At 53.5% G+C, this 20,914-nt stretch overlaps 1 protein-coding gene across 1 annotated transcript in view; it reads left to right on the top strand.

Annotated features, from left to right (window-relative positions):
- The window catches only part of LOC100899589 (sodium bicarbonate transporter-like protein 11), a 134,549-nt gene that overhangs the window by 99,693 nt on the left and 13,942 nt on the right, over nucleotides 1-20,914 (top strand). Inside the window, exons 5-7 of the mRNA XM_018640437.1 lie at nucleotides 4,689-4,773; nucleotides 6,387-6,510; nucleotides 18,161-18,366. Coding sequence (XP_018495953.1) covers nucleotides 4,689-4,773; nucleotides 6,387-6,510; nucleotides 18,161-18,366 — 415 coding nt within the window. The remainder of the gene's footprint in view (nucleotides 1-4,688; nucleotides 4,774-6,386; nucleotides 6,511-18,160; nucleotides 18,367-20,914) is intronic.

A 20,914-nucleotide genomic window follows, 5' to 3' on the forward strand; every position in this document is an offset into this window, starting at 1 on the left:
GGAAAGCGGGAAAGCGGGGAAACGGGACGCGCACCCAAAGCTCGCGCGCCCAACGCAAGCGCACCCGGAGCCAGCGCACCCGGAGCCAGCGCACCCGGAGCCAGCGCACCCGGAGCCAGCGCACTCGGAGCTAGCGCATGCGTAGTGAGTCTAGCGATACCGAGTCGCCGCGAAGCGGCGACCGGGAGCGCTAGTATAACATGAAACATCGAATTTTCACTTTTTATTCCGTGTAGCCGACGCTTCCTGTTGCATTCTGCTTTGTCGGTTCTCGATCCACAGGCCATGAGATGAAAGGACGATTTGGCATCAGGTTTTTACTTCAATGAGGGCTGTCAAAACACTTGTGTTCCCTTGAGCGCGAAACGATGCTCTCCCTGATTAAGTGTTTATGATAACGGCAACCCGTCCGAATCAGCTCGAGATGTGTCCCTCGTCTTCTCCTCGCAGCCATTGATGAGGGCACAGATTCAGCGTCCACTCGCAGCGGCGAGGCCTGAAAATCAGCGATTGAGCATGCGGGCATGACACCTGCATTCGTTGCGCGGAAAAATCCCGACAGGGGGAATCAATCGAACATCGTGAATTCAGGAGCCTTGCTGTGATCACTGATCGGGCGATAAGGTTTTTCGATCACTAGGGGACTCATCTCCTGATACGGAGTCCTGAGCGATGCGGATGAAGACGAGCACCTAATAAGATAGGACGAATCCCTCGGGTCTTCATGGTTCCCTCCCGATAGTCTCTATTATCCGCAGTCGTTTGACGCTCGTCCTGAGGTTGGGAGAAGGCAGGGAGCAAGGCTCGTCGAGTCATGTCCATCTCACATTGGTTTTCTCTCGCGGATATCGGGCTCATACTTTCCAATCTGTGTGGGCGCGGTTCGCCAACCTAAATTCGTCGTCGGGTACCGTCGGCACCGCCGTAAGTCTTTCGGTACCGAGTCCTCGAGCACACTTCTTAGTTCCCAGCGAGGGATTCCAGCGGCGGTATGCGCACGAGAAAATCGTCGGACCTTCGCGAGGGAAACGCGCCAGAGTTGTTTCGAATTTCAGGAAAAAAAATTAGAAAAGGAAGAAAAAAATCTCTCGATGAACGACGACAGGAACGTTCGGAATTCGCGGCCTCCGAAGTCCCCAGCGCAAGAGCGTGAAAACCTGGATCCCAGAGCATCGCAGAAGTTCCCTGCGAGCCAGGTGGGGTTTTCTGTGCGGACGTGTTGTACGACTCGATAACGATGAGATGGAAATCGTTCCGAGCGGAATTTCGAAAATTGCCGCAGATCAAGTCCGCAATTCCTCCGAAGCCGATGAGAAGAGCAAGCCGTGGAGACATCTCCGAGGTCTATGAACTTTTGATTGCTTGTGGAACTGCGCGTGAACTCTCCACGTTGCCTCACTCCACGCTTCCCGGGGGGAAACTTCCCGAATAGGCGCCATGTGATGCAGAGGCCTCGAGTATGAAGAGAAGAGGTGTGGTCAGGGGGTTGAAGCGGTCGATCATAAAATTTTTATCCAATACTCGAATATCTCTGTCCATAAGGCTAACGACAGCTCATCTCAAATCGTCCCCCCTCCCCCTTCCGCCGTAGATTCCGCTGTACATCTCCAACAGAGATGATCGCATCGAAGGGGAGGGGGGGGCATGGAGCCTCGACTCCGTCGGCGTTCTCTAGCCGGTTCGCGTCGTGCTCGAGTGATCGGAAGGATGGTAGGAGGCGCCTCTCGGCGCTCGATTTGGAATACCTTTATATTTTCTCGGGGGATGTTCGGGAGGTTGTTACCGTCCCGCCACTATCTGATGGAAAACAACCTCTATTATGTTTCACAGGAGGTGGGCACCAGGGCGATAACTTTATTTGAGCAATACAGAACCTGACAGAATCGACCGCGAATCGATTCCGCAAGCTGTCACTTGTTACTGACTACTGGCGGCTCGAGACCGCCGTTTTGTCTACGGCCTCCTCGCCGTTTTCCCCCTTTCCCTGGCCCGCGAAAGCTCCTCCAAGTGGCTTTCGCGTCGTACTGAGTTTCTCTACCTAAGATTTAGATCCACCGAACTGTTAGTTCGTGACAGAGGTTACTTTAGGATGACGGGTCCGCCGATCAACACCGCTGCGTTTGCTCCTTTCGAAAGCCTTGCTCAGTACGTGCCGCATCCGCGGTGAGGTCGGATCTTGAAGGCGACGCTGTTCCGCTATTAGGGGTACACCCATGAAGAAAAAGCTCGCCTGTTACAATGGCGCTGTAAGCGATCCCGCTTATAACCTTTGACCTCTCCTTTCTTCTTTCGCTCAACCCGCCGAGTCACCCGCTGCGCCACGTGCAGTCGGTAAGCCAGAGGTCTGAGTGGCACCGGGACCTCTTACACACTGCGTGAGATCCCGGGTTTTCCCGAGCTGGCGGCCAGGAACCACATGGATGCAGCTTGCTCTGAGCTCTCGCGCCACATCCGAGGGATCACACAGCAGCTTCTGCTAAGCCGAACGATCGGGGAGAACAGTCAAGCTTTCCTCTGGCAGACCGTGAGAGAGTCGCTCCCGGGGACAAGACCGAGGTTTCGAGGAGGTGGGCGTTGAACGGAGACTGGCGGGGCAGGGGGCGAGCCCAGGGGTTCGAAGCACTAATTAAGCTTACTTGGAGGTTGACAGGCTCCTACTCATCTAGGGTTCCCGATCCGGCATTCTCCCCCACGCGATTCATGAATGTCCCGACGCTAGCACGCGGTGCTTTCCAACACCCGGCACGGTCGCGCTATGGCGTCGCGTAATTTTGAATTTCATCACGCTCTCAACTGATCAAAAGTTGCACAGCAGTTTGCCGCTCTCTCCATCCGCTCCCTCAGCTGCCGTCGTGATTCGGCAACTTTTTCTTGGGTTTCCTAAATTACGACCCTGTCCTCGCTAAGAAAACTGACTCCATCGGCGGAAAACTTCGGCGAAAGTCTCGCCACGGATGACGACCAAAGCTTCGCGCCAATCAGCTTAGCAGGGGCGACTTCCGAAGGCCCGGTGAAGGAGTCATTTGGTGGGGGATCCCCTCTGGCAACAATCAGACCGGAGACGAGATAGAGCGGACGAGGAAATGAGCCTCCTCTAAGCTTAAACCTCGATGGATCTTCGTCGTTCTTGGTGCCCTCATTGATACTTAGGAGCCGTGGAAGAGATTTGAGTGCAAGCTACTGAAAAAGCGAGCAGAACACCAGAGGGAATAATTTTTCTGAATTCGAGCCTCGACTGCCGGTTCGGGGAGGGCTCACTTATCGATGTCATGTGATGAAGGAACGCGGGCTTCCCAATAATGCGAGGGAGAGTGTTGAGCCGTATCTCTACACAGCTTGCGACCCTCCGCTAGGCGCGCATGTCTGCTAGCTGTTACAGAGCTGTTATATTGAGGAACACGCTGAATCGTCGACAAAGGTCCGCACGCAACAATGATTCTAGGTGTGACGGAAACGTTTGCCGAGGATGGTCAGAGATTGTCGAGCATGCAGTGCAACTGGTGGTATACTCACTGAGGGGGTCTTTGTTATCGTCCTTCACGCCATCGTCCACTGCATCAACGGGACCAGCGGAGAAGGCTCACAGCCGCTCCTTAGCTATTCTCGTATCGGTCCATCCGTTCAGTCGGATGGTAGGCGAGTCAGTTCCTACTACAACTAGACAGCAATACAGCTCTCTGATGCATCGTCCACCCCGTATTAAATCTCATTATCGGTACACCCTCCCACGGATCCGACGTCTTCTGGCTACCGGGCATTCTCCGCCCGCGTGTCCCCTTAGTCTCGTCCATCAAACGCCTCTGTCCGGCCTCACTTCGATACAAGTTATTGAACTCGGCTCCGCGGCGTACGGGATTCGCTTGTTTCAATCATTGACGGCCCCAGTGAACTTAAAGACGAACAACGCAGTCCGATCGCTGTGCTCCTCGTAGCCTCCCGAATCCCGACTGGCTCCCTTGTCGACGCGGCTGACTGGCCGCCGGTCGGTCGGACACGGTCGATCCATCCGCCTGCGTGCGTTGCCGCCGCCGCGTCGTCGTCAATCCCCTGGTAGCAGGGAAGACAAGAGCTCGGACCATTTCTCACTCGGAAGGAACAGTTCGTCTTGTTTTCTATCAAAGGACCAGGGGGGGAGCGGACGTCCTCGGTGAGAAACTCGAGGGACACTCCATACATACTTACGTAAACAGACAGACTCACTCAGGAACGGACGCGCGCTCAGATCCATGCATGTACCTACACAAGAACTCGGGTATAAATCGGCTCAGCTCCTCCCTCACGAGAGCAGAATTTGACGAAAACTCTTGTCTCCAAAATTCCTTGGACCGTTGTTGTCCAGGAGCGACCTTTTCCCCGTATACGTCCTGAGGTCGCGGCTTCTCTGCAAGTTTATTCCAAGAAAACTCGTTACCGGATCTAAGTCTCGTCAACTTATTCCTCATGCGAGCGAGAAGATCCCGAGGTCAAGGGGGCGCGTGCGCGCGTTCCTATTGAGCTCCGACATTGTCTCCCGTAGCGCTGTTTTGCTGTACGCCTTTTTCCCTTAGGAAGATTCGGGAGCGCTCAGCGGGGTATCATGGAACTTCGCGTGCGACCATCGCTTAGCTAGCGAGACATTCGCATTTCGATTTTTTTGACCACGTGATCTCCTCTCACAGATGATAACCAGGGCTATCTTTCGATTCCAGTGCACCTTCTGTCTCGAACTATCCAGGGAACCTACGTGAGGGAAGGCGGAGGATTCGACTACGACCAGTCATGGATCTGCGCAGTGTGAGTACTTGAGCTGTTCTCCTCATTCTCCCACCTCCCGAATCGACAGCAGTAGAGCACTCGAAACGCAATAACGTTGCTCAGTCAACGACGTCACACAAGAAGTGTATCCATGCCGACGCTAGACACAGGTACAAGGGATACACGGCAAAGGAGCGCATGCGATTTTCAATTCCAAGCCGTGTCCCTGCTCTGCCTTCAAGCCGGGAGGGCTGTCGTGAGATTCCTGCTTTGCACGGACTCGAGAGGACTGTAGACTTGGAACTCCGAAGCTCGTTGCTCGCAAGACAGTCGTAGACTTCTTCTCGACAGGATGCCCAGTGCTTCGACACCGGAAAGGGGTGAATGACGGTATATATTCGTCGACAAATTCTGCGAAATACTGGCGATGTCTGCCTATACTCGTGACGTTCCCCCGACGCTCGTGGAGTTCTCTGGGGAACTCCCCAGCTTCGAGCGTATTCAACAAGGAAGGCGCAGCTGGATTTTGCGCGAGCTCATTTGACGGGACGGACGAACGGTCGAATGAGATGAGAAGTCGTCTCATTTGCGAACTCATGAATTTTGGAGTGAGTCTGCGAACGGCCCGATGAGCGGCGAAGGGAACTGTTTGTTCGGAACAATTCGAATGCAATGCAGATTCCGTTGAGTCAACGGCTCGCAGCGGAGTTTTTTCACGACCCAGAGGACCAGCCTCCCATTCCGAGGGTTACTGCGTCATGAAAATCATGGGGACAGGCAAGAGCCAGCAACACGCGACCCCTCGTCTCCAAATCAAGAGAGGCGTGACGCGCACTCGGGGGGAGGGGAAAACTCAGCATCGCGCCGGGGTCCGCTTGCTCCTTCTTACGCAGCCCCCAGACGTAAAAAGTTCTGGATACGTTCCTGCCCGGGAAGCCGCTTCCCAAGCTGATACCCCCCTACGTGAGCTCAATACATTGTCTGGCGATAATGATCCATTCTCCGAAAAATTCGCCGGAATCTTCATATCTCTCGGCATAATTTGTCCGAGATCAGCTGATTCCCTCGCATGAGGGGGGGGTTGGAAGTATTTCATCAGAGATATCACTTCTCGGAGCTGTAATTCCATGAATGAATCAGAATGTGTCGGGTTCGTTCACTCTCAAACAAAAAGAGAACTTGGACTTCAGGAAAGTCATTAGATAGCTCTCCGCTCCCCTCAGCTCAACCCTGGAAGACTCGGGAGCTCTCCGGCACGAAGCCGCTCGCGGCATTATCTGCAAATCGCGTTTCTGCCCCTGCAGCATCGCGGGACCGAGTACAGGACTCACTCAGACTTTGTGAGCTCGTTTGCGTAATCTTGAACGTGTATCAGCTGATTGAATATCGGTGACACCACTCGCTGCTCCGGGAGTACTCCTCAGTCAACCGCGGCCTGAGCTCGGACGACTCTGTCGTGACGAACCGATTCTCTCCCAAGGTCGGATCTCAATGGGAAGAGGCCTACGCAGCAATGCTGAGTGAACGATGTCCATCGTTCAACGCGTCGACTCGATCGTAGCGCGGAGACAGGAGCGGGTCCAGCGAGAGCGATTGAACGGAAGTCTCGAATCTAGAATTCAATGCTAGTTTACTCATGTTAATTCTTGCAGGTGCGCGTTGCCGTCGCTACAGAAGCGTCACGTAGCTGTAGCCCGGCTGAAACACCCGGCGAACATGGGTCGGACCTCTCACGAGGTCCGTTTCTTCATCCTTGTTCTGACACCCAGCAAGGAAGTAAGTAAAGTGTTGAAATCTCTGTTCCAGGCTGGGAGACGACGGGAAAAGTGCGACAGCGCTCACAGATTCGCTAACTGACTTATGACCAGGAAGCTTATTGAATTATCTGCAAGCCATTAGGCAACTCAATTAAATGTGAGCCATTATTTCCGTTCGCTGCGGGAGCGGATCCAATCGCGAAGACAGCTCGGGAACGTCTACTATAATTGAAGCTCTCGTTGGTTCTGCTTCACAGTAGCAGCAGCAAGCTACAGTCGATGCCGAACCCTGGGGGTTCAGACCGTGTGCATCTAAGCCCCTGACGCTAGGAGTTTCGGGATCCCTGTCAATCTAACTGATTGTGAGACCCGGCACCGGGCGGAGGCTGCGGATTCGATCCATTATACCATAGACACGTCGGATTGCGGGTGTTCCCATTCGGAGATGATCCTCTTGAACGAAATTCCAGGGTGATTCCTGGAAACTCGTTTGGCGTCTCTTGTGTGGAGCTCATCTGCTCTCAGGAGGCATCCGTATTCCTGGGCTGTCGATCCTGGGTTCCTCCCGCAATTTCCATCATCTTCTTCCCTCCGTTCCAAAGAATAAGGCTCGATGGCTTCCTACTGTCCGAATCCTTGTCCGCGGGAAAGCGAGCGTCAGCCACTTCATCTAGAATCGCTGCTACTCACAATGATGATCGTGATGCGAGGAGGTTAGAGGACCAGGCTTGTCCCGGTGCCGATGATCTCGCCTTGGGGCGGCAGCTTTCTCAGCATAGCGTCGATTGAAGGCTTCAGGGAGGATTTCGGGGCGACCACGACTCCAAAGGAGAGGGACTTGCTTCTCTTCTATGGTGGAGTTTGCGCTTGACGGGAATGCGCGTTGACAATTTCCAAGTATGAAGCCCCTGCCGCACCGCGAGGGGAGGCCAGCTAGGGACGGCCGGAATCATTATAGAGGAAAACACGGCCAATTCAGAAGAGACTCAGAACTTCAAATAGATAGAGTAACATCCATGCGCGTTGCACGATTTCTGACGAAAGTCTGCCTGCCGCGCATTCAAGATTATCATTCCATGCATGTGAAGTCATCTTGGGTTCGTTGAAAGCTCGCTCGAGACTCGGAATCGCGCGAGTGGAATTCTGCGTGGCGGGGAGTCTGAAGATTTGCCAAGAAAATTCCAGCGGGCCCCGCGTTTCGAGTTGATTTGAAAAATTCTTGCAGAATCCGAGGATGTGGCTCGGTGAATTAATTCTTTGCGAGGCCGAGGCGGAAGCCTTCCTCGGTTGTCCTCCCGCGCGGAGCCTGCGGAGGGCGGGGGGAGGGAGGGGGGTTGGCGAGAAACCTGACCTCTGCGGGAGCTGGTTGCCAATGTGCTTGCTTTTCGTTTTCGTCTGATTCGCGCTCTCGGATGACTCCCGCAGACGAATTATGAACACACTCGGAGCTCTCGATGATGAGAGATACAATGAGAGCTCATATGAGATGACTGTTAGGTATCCGAATCGGCTGATTTTGAAATACCGTGATCGCTCCCCGACCTTTACACTTGGCCGAGGAACTTTGTCAAAACTCAGGGATCGGCAGTGAGTCCGATTGGCGGAATGAATATCGGTCGGTTGGCCAAACCTCCTCGGCCCTTGGCGAGGAATTCTGAAAGTCGCAAGAAGCACTCCGAGCGGTCGAAAGTCAGGGCTTAGGAAAAGTCATCTTCGAAAAGGAAAAAAGCGCGTCTCTGTTCTCAGCCCGGCATGAGCCCCCTGTACACAAACCTTGCTCGCCATGACGCGCCGGCAGCGCCGTATCGAAAGCTCGGCTTGTGCAAAACATCGAGGGCTTCCCAAGTTTGCTGAAATTAACGAAGTTTCTGCCGAGAAAGAATTTTTGTCCCTCGCTTCTAATGCATTGCAGATGTTCAGCCTAAGCCCACACGACCCCAGCTACGGTTCATTCTACTGGATATATTCTGGAGAAGCATACGTTCATGCTTCGCACCGAATCCCGAATTATCCCGAGCCGAATTGATTTTGATGGAGAAGTCCGGCTCATAATCATCGCAAAACCGGACGTAAGGAAGGCGCGTTCGGGCCACGTCTGTTTACGATTGGCCCGCCGCACATACGTCGAGTTTTGCTCTTTGCGGAGACACGTCCTTACTGTTGAGAGCTTACTTCCGATTCTCGACTCGATGTATGAGATACTCCTCCATCCGGGTCTTCGAGCTCTGAGGAGCGAGAAACAACGCATGGACTTCGAGCCGGCCTTCTCAAATTTTGTAAGCAATCAAGAAGAACGACTGGATCGATTCCAGGATATGTGATAAGAGGGATGAGATTCGATGTCAACAATGGTACAAATCGGTAGACGGACCACCTGAAGTAAGGGCCTCTTCGGAATGAGCCAAGATCACGAGTGATTCCCTCCTCTCGAGCGAAGATCCGGGAAAGTTCCGTTGAAGCTATCGAATCGAAACAGAATCTAGAGACCCGCTCGACGGAGCCGACCGACTTTGGCCTCATCTAGTCTTCTTGCGCCTTGGCTCGTTGAACTCTCAAGACTTCTAGACGGCCGAGTCCTCTTCATCGATGTCCGTGGGTCTCTCGGCGACTCCGAAGAGATTTGACCGATTCGGAATACGAATCGAAGAACGCAAAGCGTAGTTTGCATGGATGGGTCCAGCCTCAAGTAGCGGTTCGATGCCTTACAGTTAATCGATAGCTATATTTAGACTTGGTCTCGTTACCATGACTTCGTGTGGCGTTTAATTGAGACCAGAACGGAGGGGCACACGAAGGGACGGACGATCGGTTGGACGAATCACCGGCCGTACTGCGGACGAGATGTGGGGAACGGCGACGCGTCACAAAGAACACGGCTCGGCCCGGAACTTCTGCAGGCGCCGCTTACAATATGAACTGCGAAGGTCGCGAACTTTATTTGAGAAGATTATGGTACGCTAGGGGAAGTTTCGCGGCCTTCCAATCAGTGACGTTATTAAACGTCAGCGATAGGGACTACGACTCTGTGCCGGAGGCGTGTTGCATTTCAAGACTGCGACCACCGCTGCCGCCGTGGCTTCTGCTCAAACAGATCGAAAAAGCTCTGCGGAGCTCACAACAGCGAAGTCGATCGATCGAGTTTCGCTGACTGAGGAATCGAGTACGATGGATCGCATCCCAAACTTCGGATGTGTACAGCCGCGTCGGAATCTCGTGCCGCACAAGCCCTGCCAACGGCCTACATACGGACAACACGAGACAGGAACAAGACGAAGCAATTGATTCATGGAGGCAAGACGTTGGAGTGGATGTCGTATCGCGGCCAACATTCCAGACTCTATTGTCTCCCGGAGGCTTTGCACACGGACATCCTCTGTAGACCGAGCTGGTCTCGATTTGGAGGAGAATCGCCAGCCGAAGGATTAAGTCTGGTCCCGATCGGATCTGATCCGAGAAACCGAATGCTCCTCAATAAACTCGTGTGTCGCGAGAATCGAACATATCAGACGCTTCTCGCTCCGACCAGGATACAAAACCCGAGGTTGTCGACGGGAACTCTCCATTACAGCGATCACGTTTGTGTTCATGCGTTCGCTCCGCCCAATCTGGATGAGCCAGCTCTCCAGACCATACAAGGGATTCCGTATGGGGGTCACAGAACTATCTGAGGCTCTAGCCCCGAGCACCTATGTATTATTATACTTATTATAATTTATATATGTACATGCGTTCCCGGAATCGAGTCACTCCGGCTTCCCGGTGAATCGATCCGAGCCATCAGAGGACACCTTGACGAAAGGATCAAACCAGAATCTGTACGTCATCTATCGTATCATCCATTCCACTGCTTCGCAATCATCTCGGAATTGCAGAATTTCGAAGAGTCCCGATTAGGGTCTCCGTGAGCCTGGGATTGGAAAATTTCCGCTATCCGCCACGCATCTAGCGCTTTCACATGTCCATCGATTGATGCAGACGAAGATGAGGACGTCCATCGGAAAAGACAATGAAATCGTCGGTGGTCCGTACCAGCGATCCGTTGCCAAGTTCTTTCTCGTTCGTGGCTGCCGGACATCCTGAGCTAAATAATTCACGACGGAGCTCCAGATGCGGCTCCGGGATGTTCTGAAAGAGGAGATATGATGGGCAGCATGGAGAAACGGGGAGATCCTCGCCCGAATGAGGGCATCGGACAGGACGTTCATTCCGGCATGGTGCGCAAGACGGAGTATAACGCTAAATGTCGTTAGAGGCCGTTCGCTCCATTAGGGCGGAAAGCGACGCACCTGATCCGCCACCGGCGCTATCTGACGAGACGCTGAATGAATAGGAACGGACAGCGAGAGCAGGAAGAGGCGAACGAAGAAAAGAGAGACCACGCGAACAGAAGCGGGGCAAGACCGATGCCTGAGCATTCGATTTTGTTTCCTCAGAAAAGACAGTCATTAGGCTCTAGTCGGATCAATGCCGGACACCATTGAGCTATGCCCATATCGGTTAGCGGCGGAATGACCGCTTTACTGGTCTGTCGCTCACTCAGTCCGTGAATCGGGCAGTTGCTCTCTCCGATTCGGTGATTAGATCAATCCCGACCAGTTGCACCGGAGACAGCCATTAGGTCATGGTCTGCTCAGTGATTGTTACTTTCTCGGTGTGGACCCATGCATCCGGAGACGGCCGAACAGTTCCTTCACCGATGTCTCGCGCTCGGCGCTCCGACGCAGCTCGCTCGGCCGTCGACGCGGTGTTGACTGCGCGTCTGCCCGTGCTTTCATCATCGATTTCGTTGATTGGAACTCCAGGAAGGAAGGATAGGAACTAAATGAAAACTTGGCAAATCACTCCCTGCCGCGCCTCTCACCGTGAGGAGACTGATATCGATCCGCGCACAAGATATCGGCACTCCTGTGCACCAGATGGCGCCTCCATTTGGAGATTCAGAGGTGCGCGTGTGCCAGATTAGAGTTGGGGGGAGTCCCGGCGCGATCGAGCTCTCGATCCGGCGCAATCAAGAAACTTATGTTGCGCGGACGAAAGGAAGACCGCGTCTGGAATCGCGTTGTCCAGCACAGCGCGGGAATCGTGATCGGCAGCCCTCATCGGGCATTATAATCCTCACACTGCGAGGAGGATCCTTCCGTCTCCTGCATAGGCCTCTGTGGCACCGACTCGGAGGAAATCAATTTCCCTTGGTCAGGTAACGCACGCACTCCTACAACTGGCGACCCCGTCGGCGAGGTCCGCCGTTCATAAATATGTATACCCACCTCTCTTCCTTTCCCGGGAGGGGAGCGCCTCTCACGGGCGAGGTTTTGCGTTTTTGGCGGCAATCATATTCATACGAAATTTGAAGATAGCGAATCTGCGAAATAAATCAGGTACTACTCAGCCTTACAGGCCGAATCTCTCTCCGTCAAAGTTTCATTGGACACATAGACAGGGTCGGGGAAGACACTAATCGTGAGCCGCGTATATTTGTTGAGTCAACACGTCTGTTTGCGGAAAAGATCTCACCGCGAAAGCTCGTTGCATTCAACCTAGGTCTCGACTTCTCAGCGCCCCAATCAGTGATCCTTCCGAACTCGGTGTTCCCTCGAGCTGTCGCGAGCACTTCCAATCTGATTTGTTTTTTTCCTCGCCCGAACTGGAACTTGTTCTTCGCCCATTCGCTACTCCTTCGTCCTGTTCCAAGCCTTGTTCAACCCCGACGACTTCTGCCGGAATCGCCGTCATTCTTGGTCGAGGATTGAACAGGCGGCAGTGAACGTGACATCTGTTCTCTCGGGAAACAGCCGGAGAGAGGAATAGCATGCGCGACTGTGCTAGGGAGTCGCGGAAGTTCGGAGCGCATCCGAGGGTCTGAAGCAAGGCTGATATCGGGTCCGGCAGACATTGACGCGGCCGATGTCGACGCGGAACAATTACGAAGAGCGTTCAGTCAAAAGTGAGGCAAACTAAGCGGAATTAGGACGGGGTTCGATGGTCGCTCCCCGCAAACTTCCAGTAGTCTGCTGGTTCAGATATATTCCTTCTTCTCGTGTCACGCCGCTTCTTGGCGATGGTTAGCTTTCCGCGTCTCACCACGACAGGTGTTCGACCGAGTCTACCGTGGAGGATTTCGCGTAGAATGCACCTGTTGAGCAGTGCACTGTAGGATCTCAGCGTGGCCTAGCTCCCGAATCCTGGTTGACACGGTCCGCTCGATTAGGGTCGCGAGCTGAGCGAGCGACCGGAATTGGGAAGGTGAACTCGTGTTCCTGACAAACACGATCAGCAGTTCGGCACCATGGACTGTCGGGAAACAAGAAACCTCATTCGCATTCGGAGCGCGTAGCGACATCCTCTCGGGCCCCTTCGTCCGGGGAGCTGCTCAAAAAACCATCATCGCTCCCTGAGCGAAGACTTGGACGCGGAATTAAGCACCAGGAGATGACGCGCTGACGGGGGAGGAACGTACATATCCGAGGGCGGGTATCGAGCCAGCAGGGTTCGTTTTGGAAAGTCTGCGCTACATAAAAAGCTACGCATAAGTATTATTAGCTAGTTGGATTGCATAGCCATCTGGAATCGTCTCTGCTCGCTTGATCGCGAAGCAAGAAAGGAACGGAACCGACACGGGAAATATTCCGTCACCCGGATAGCGATCGCCACCGACAAATGGAGCGTGGTGAGAGGGGCGGGGAAACGACCTCGATCGTCCATTCCCCTCTTCGGTCCCTCACTTGTGTCGGCAGCTTTGTTTATCCGTCCGTTCGTTTGTCCATTTTTTTCGCAAGACCACTCAATACTGCAGGAGCTCGGCAGTAGGTCGGTCAAGAGCGAAGCCGAGGTCGGGCCACGGATCATCCGGCTAAGTAAACATCTTTCTCCTTCCCGGGACCCTCGTGATTCTCCGGTTTTGTTGTCTCTCCGCAGGGCTCCCTTGATCACATTGGCTGCGCACAAGTCGAAAGTCGATCTTCCCAAGGAAGCGGTAATCGTCGTCGTGTCCGTTCCGGGTACCGTCTGTATCGAGCGCGGGTCGGCGAAGAGGTATCATTGATATTTGTCCAGATACCCGCCGCCCTCTGTGATTATTCATCTTCCTTGCTCTCGGATACGATGACTCGGTGATTACTGAGACGGTGGAAGTGTTTGTTTACTTTTCCGTCGCGACTTACTTTGCCAGCCCCCGTTCATAATGGATTTCTCCTCGGTCAGTCTAAGAGGGACATCAGAGAAAGAACGGAGCCATCCGTGTGGTTTCGTATGGGAATTCCTCCGCGGTAGTCATTCAGACCAGGGTTTCCTGCTCTCGCGGAGCTTTGGAATCCAGAACTTTCCTGGACCCCGAGTCTTCATCATCGATCCAACTCGGTCGAGCTCTGACGCTGCTCCTCGCGTCAGCCTATAGCGATTATTGCCAAGAGTCGACTCTGTCCTGCTCAAGCCCGTCACCGGGAGCCGTCTGAGCAGCCGAGCGATTTAGCGCTCGTGACGAGGACGAGCAGGTCATGCATATATGCTCGTGACGTTCGCGAGCCGGACTCGGCCAGTCGACCTCAGCTCCGGTGGATCTCTCGGTGACCGCGCGAAGAACGGGAATCAGGAAACAATACCCCGAGCGAACCTCTCCTCCGTTGTTTTCGGCCGGAGCTGGGATGCAGGAGGAGATAGTTCTCTGGTGCTGCGAAAATCACTTCGAGGTAGGTATCGGAGAATGGTTTCGTCTGCGAGGCGAGAGTCTTCGAGACTTCAAAAATTCGAGGACAAGTTGAGGCGCTCGATATTACCTGAACCCGATTGTGTTGAACACCCCGACATCGAAAAATTATCAAGTCCGACGCTTCCGGTTGGACGAGACTCTGGAAAGGGACGGCTCCTGGTACATCCAAAGGCAGTTCCAGCAGCCATTGGCTCGCCGGAGATTCAGATGAGCCGTGTTCTCTCCATACGACCGTCTCTTTGCGGCATCACACGATGAGGAGAAGGATTCCAAATCAGGCCCTCGAATGCGAATGAATGGATCATCTCGATCCTCGGGTAATTCGAACGGATAGAGATGCTCGTTACCGAAATTCGCTAAATTGTCTAATCGTCCAACGGAAGACATCGTGACTCAATCACATTCTCTGTCTCAGACGCTCCGCGACTACATCTTGCCGCTATCTACACAGAGCGGACCCATCGGCGTCTGGTCTCGGAAGGCCGTAGCAGGACTGTCGCTTCGACAAGCTCGGAAGCGAAAACTCCGAGAGTTTTATTTTTAGATTCCGCGATTCCTTCGGGAACCAGCCTCATTCCTTTCCGATTGACGATCATTTGGGCTCTCTCCACTCGGAGATGTGGATTCAATTTTTTGTCAATTATTCAAACGTTTCAAAACTTTTTCCGAGCCCAGCTTCGTGTCTTCAAGTAAACTTCCACTCGGAGTTTCGGAGCTAAGAAAAGCCGCTTCTATTGTGGGAAACGAAAAATAAATCCTCTATGCCCGAGCCACCGTTCGAGGACTTCGGCTCGAAAAACGCACCCGTGTTCCGGAGTCTTGTGAATGAGTCGCACGTTGCCCTCTACTCGGCATCCACCCAGGTCCAGACGACCATGTGTATGTACACCTACATATACGAAGCTCACCACATGTGGGAAGCCTTAAGCCTTGCTATGTTGTCGCAGATCCGATCTCTCTCGAGATGAGCGGCTGTCGGGCCTCGATTCGATGACTCGATAACTCACCGGTGGTTTTACCTTGTAAAACCGCTTCCACCGTCGATATCGGTTCAGTCGACTGCGGCTCCGGGTTAGATCCTGCTCCCAGCCACATAGACAAAAAGAAGAAAATCGAAGAAACAGACGGGCGGTCGGGATCATGGCCGAATAAAAGACCGGACGAGGGAATTGAGTGAGTTGTTAACTAAGTCGAAGATCAAAGTGAATGAATACACCTGATCTGCTCGGCGGGAACTGAGACGGGAACCCGAGAAGCAGGTAGTACAACGGGATGGAAGTCGGCATCGCGAAAGGAACAGCATCGCACTTGGAGCGCCGTATCCCCGCACGAGGAAGCGAACCTGAGACTCGCGGAAGCTCCGTCGTTTTGCTGATTGCTTACCTGATCGTATGGTACTTCGCAGAGAGACGCGGAGTCGGAATGCGGTCGAATACAGCGTCGATATTCTCGACATTCCCGATCTCGAACCCCGGGCCGTAGGGAAATTAATTTGCGGAATTGATTCTTTGAGTTACTCGGAAGCCTCCTCATCGAGTTTTTCCGGGAACTTCGGAGCCGCCATGCCTCTAACCCCTCATCCTGGGAAATGATACGCGACAGGAACATGATATCGAGATAAGCAGAATACAGCTCCGTTTCATTAGGCGGGCGAAGGATCGAGCGTCGACGCAACAGACCGAAGAAGTGTCAACAAGGATCCGCTGCGGATGTCGTGATTTGTGGCTCTGTGACACGCGACTTATTGGAGAGGCGGATTGAGCGCTGATAAGCGGGGGAGGACGGGAGCTCGGCGACACAACCCGCTCACGCTGTTAGTCGGCCGCGACCTCGATTTCCTCCTGGGGCGAATCCCGCGAACATCGCCGTCGGGTATTCACTGCCTGAGCATCGGAACGACCGATCATAACGAGAGTTCAAGGTTCACGAGAGTTCTTCCGCGGGAAAAGCGACAACGTACAGCATACAGCTCAGGACAGAGTCTCCAAACGACCGACTGAGTGAGCCAGGGAAGGCTAGAGGAGACCCGAATGGTGTACCGAGAGGGGCTGGTAGCCTTCGGGCTACTTTTTCCTACGCTGAAATATGAGCTCATTTCTGGCTCAGCCGCTACTAATATTTTTTCTTTGTGTTATTAGACATAAGAACGACCGAAAGAGACGACAAGCGGACGGCTGTGACAGGATAAAGTTGTTATTAGGCGTCGCTTCCCTCACGTCTTTCCGCTGTAGACTTGCTGTCCCCGTTCTCCCGACGAGCGCCTGTTTGCTGCCTGCGCCGCTGTTGCCGCTCGAACGCTTGCTGCGTCGAGCAGGAGAGAGGGATGTGTGTCCTTCTTTTCCTGTTCGTCCTTATGCCCCTTCCGCCAGTTGCGGCGCTTCTTCAGCGTCGTGGTTTGAGCTCTCTGTCCTCACCCGGGACCCGTCCCTGAGCTAGCTTTCTGGCCAGCCCATAGAAGAAGAGGCTGAGCGGGGAAGGCATGGACGACACGGACCGAGACAGTCGTGCTTCTCGGAGCATAATTTTCTGGATCTCCTCACAGAGCCTGCCAATATGGTGCTTCCGTCCCTCCGATTATGGACAGATGATCTCAATCGATGCCTCCGCTCATTTCTCAATCTCGGCGAAGGACAAGGGTCGAGCGTATGTAGAATGCTAAGTCAAGGAATCGTGGCGGACGCGGGGAGACAGTGGGGCAAATGACGTCGCGTAAGCTCAGCAGATAATCTGGCATTCCGGTTCAGTGATGAATGAGACCATACAAACTCCTCCCGAGCTTCTCGCGAGACCGCAGGATCAAATTCCGTTTCGCTCTTGAGTTTCCGGGGCGTCGCCGTCGGAGGCGTTCCCTCGTTCTTAATTATAAGAAAATTTCCTCTCCCAATGGTGCTTCGAGCGGCAATCGTCATCCCGGTTCTAGCCGATCTTCGTGGTGGGGATCCGCCGGTCACCGATATATTCCTCGCTCACTTTGACCGTCCAGACCACTGAAACTCTTTTCGAGAGTTGGAGCGCGAACTGGTGGAGCTCGGTAAACAGCTCGGCGGCGTGGATCATGCACAGGCTCCGATGCATGTGATCAAAGCGATTCCCATTCTCTCTTGTTACTGCCCAAAGCTGGGTTATCGCGGGCGTTGCGAGAAGCGGCACCTCTCCAGGACGAGCATACATTTGAAGAGTCGATCATGCGATTCCAGAGGTTTCCACATTGTTCTTAATTCCATCCCACTGATTCGCCGTTGGCGCTTGCGGTGCCGATTTTTTCCCGCATCGCTCTTGTCTTTCCGCGGGAAACGAACCAAGTGAACCGCACAAACTACATACTATCGGGAACGATTCATTCACTCGCGCAGCCCGAGCGGCCCACGTTGATTGCGTGTTCTGTAGGCGGCCGAGGTCGCGTATTCATGACACCCTCCTCTGGCTCCGGCCGGCACGGCGTGAGACCAGTTTTTGTTACCCGAGTGCGACAATGATTGCTATAGCAGGTCGAGGCTCATGGATGAGAGTCCGCGGTATAATAAAGGAGCATTTGGCGCCAGATGACTGATAAATGACCGCATGTCTTACTAGTTCATGGGCTCGTCGCGCGACATCTGAATCGAGCTAATCAGAGGCAAATTGCCCTACCTGAAGTCATGCTATCATTGCTCTGATCCGCGGCCGTCCTGTTTGTCCGATTCGAATCAATGATGCACCATGATCGTCGAGGTCTCGTTCGTCGCAGCTCCGCCGAAGGTGTAGGTTCCCGATTTGACCCACCTGTGAGCTCAATCGCTAGTAACGACACGCGCGCTCTCGAGCTCGAGCCTACTGCGACGAACAGCCTTCGTATGCGAGCGAACCGGGTGACCAACTTGAGTGCACGCGGGCAGGGAGAACGATCGTACAACGAGCAAGTCTACAGGCGAGATAGCCGACCAAAAAGGAATCAATCTAACCGTAATGGTTCTCCCACTTTCAGAAAGGCACAAAAAATGCCCTAGAAACGGGCCGAACCTTCGCGACGATCTTCGCGGACATGGACTTCCGTCAGAAATTGCTCGAAGTTCATTCAGAAGCCGAATTCAAAAACGTGCTTCTCAAGCATGCACAAGACCTCGCAGCAGAGCAGAGCAATCCGGCGAACCGGTTTGCGAATCACGACGCCGACATCGAGTTTCCGGTAAGGTGTAAGAGCTACGGTTTTTCCTAGATTTCGACAGATCTCGACCCTGTTTTCTCCACTGCCCATACAGTGTGTCTCCTCAAACTCTGTGCTAATCGTAAACCCCGTCATTGCCCGACTATTTTTCCCTCTTCTCAATCCAAATTTCCCCCCTGGGACCCGGTCACTGTTTTCCTCTCGCGGTCATCAATGTAGGGGAATCGATGACAGGGTTAAGCCGACGACCTCATTGCCTCCTCGGAAATATGACTCTTGTCCCTAGTCTCTCTCGGATTTCCCTTTGTATACATGCAGCAGTGTGTCTCGTTCATTTATGCAGAGGTCTCAGCCTACGTCCCGCCCTGGGTAGAATAGTCATGGGGCCCTCGCACCGCGTCGGAGATTATCCCTCCGCGTAATATTTGATGATTCACATTTATGAGTCTCTTTCTCTCTCTCTACTGGATTGGAGCGTCGTTGAGCTATCGCTCAAAAAATTATATGATCATGTGTTGTAGGTGATCAGCCAATTGACTTCGAGAATTTTGAAACTGCCAATACTCGGCGTTGTAAGTCTGCACCATGATGGATAATGTCCTCCGATACACTCTAGTTATCAAACACGCCGCTCGCCCATGCGCACTCCCGACCAGTGCAATAACTCAAACGCTCATTAATCGCTGTAATATCTTTCATCGCTTCCCGCTCGCCGCTCGGTCGGTCACGGCAATATTTCGCGACTTTCCTGTAGCTATTTGGTGGCACTTGGAAACTTTGGTCGCAACTCATCTATTTCACTTTATCTTTGAGCTAAATTTTCACACAACAAGCCCAAAGCGAACTTTCCGAGAGGCTTGTTGAACAGCTCGGAGAGCGCTTTTGTCGAAGGGAAACTCGCGAAGTCTTCACCCGGACTCGCTGTTCTCCCGCTGTGCGTGGAACTCTGCACAGCGTGTGGGTCGCACCACTTTTTCGATGCCGAGGGATACGGATGTCCTCGATTTCACTCTGAACAAGCTTCAGCTTCGGGGCCGTGATTCCTTTTTCGGTCATCGGGACGATCCGTTGTCCGGTCGGATATGAGAATCGCCTTGTTTATGCGAGATCGTACGTTGGGATTCGCTTTCGCTCCTTCTCTGAAAATCAGCTTTGCTATCGGAACAATCCCGGTAGTTCTCCACGAGAAACACTCGGGCCCGATCCTGTCTATCACCCTTACACAATTCGCCAAAGCTATGTTCTCCTCTCGCACTGCTCACGCTTGACGCAGCTGAGCATCCGCTCCGCAGATATCGGAAGCATCACAGAATTCATCGAGTTCTCGTCGGATTGACAGACTGACGAGCTTTCAATCAGCAGCCCATACAACCGAGTGAGAGAACCATCACCCTAGTCTATGAGACCGAGCTGGATCGCGTAAGTATACGAGCCTGTTTCGACACTCCGTGATTTCTCTGGAGTCAGCGACGAACCCTCACTCACAATTAGAGATCGTGCACCTAGTATGCTAGGGAGCGCCCGAAGGGTCGGAGAAGTAAGGCAGAAAAGCTCCGTCATCTTATGGCAAGCAGCGAGACGGTGGAGGTCTAAGATCGGACTCGTCGTCTCCTGAGTCTTCGCATTCCATTGCGAAATCTCTTTCATCGGCGTCACGCTGAACTTGACCCTGTATCGTCAATCACCCCAGCTCATGGCATGCTGGCCTCTTCTCGGAGACGCTATCAGTTTGTGCCCCCTCCCCCACGCCCCCGATATGCGAGCCTTTCGATTCGGAGGCGATCAAGAGAGGGTGACCTCGTTATTTTTCGAATGAGCTGTAGGATCGAGATGCTCCCCCTCTCTCGGGATGAGAGAGTGCGAAATTCTTGACGACCTTGTTCAGACTTTGCTCCCTCGCAAAATTTAATCAACTCATGCTTGAGTCGACCGACTCGTCCTCACTGGCCCCTGATTCGAACGCTTATCTCTTGTCCGAACGCCAGTCCCCTCGACCTCCACTGCTGAATTCTAGACAGCTGTTGCGTTCATATCGTGTGAACGGACATACGCTGCACGCTCACATATCAAGACGCATTCAAGCGGAATATCACAACAGATCCGCATCGTACGGCTTGAGGCCTCCGTTGTTCCCTCCGTGAGCTTCCTCCCCTACCCTTCTCTTTTCCGGGGGGAGGTCGACCTCACATGGAGTGCCAACGCCTCCAATACAGCGGGTCGGGGGCTGTATTGGAGGCTCGGTTTCGGAGATCAGTGCCCGTCGCCAGCTCACTTCGGCCACGACAGCTCAGTCTGGGCTGGTCTGGAAAAGCCGGGACGGAGTTCTCCGTTTTCAACGTTGGCTTGCCAGGACCTTTGGTGGACGATCTACAGCACGGTCTCGCCTAACGGCCAAATCCGAACCGAGAGGCGGATACCTCCTCTGGGCTCCAACCCTATGCATCAACCCAAGCAATACTCTATGCCATTCCTACGATCCACGGGAATATATTTTAATCCCTAACATCTCCGAAGCTCTGTGAAGTCTCCACAAGGACGGAAGAACGCAGCCGCGGTTGAGCTCAAGAGGTCGGT

The sequence above is a fragment of the Galendromus occidentalis genome, unplaced genomic scaffold (genome assembly GCF_000255335.2).
Source record: "Galendromus occidentalis unplaced genomic scaffold, Mocc_1.1 scf7180000075612, whole genome shotgun sequence".
NCBI lineage: Eukaryota > Metazoa > Arthropoda > Arachnida > Mesostigmata > Phytoseiidae > Galendromus > Galendromus occidentalis.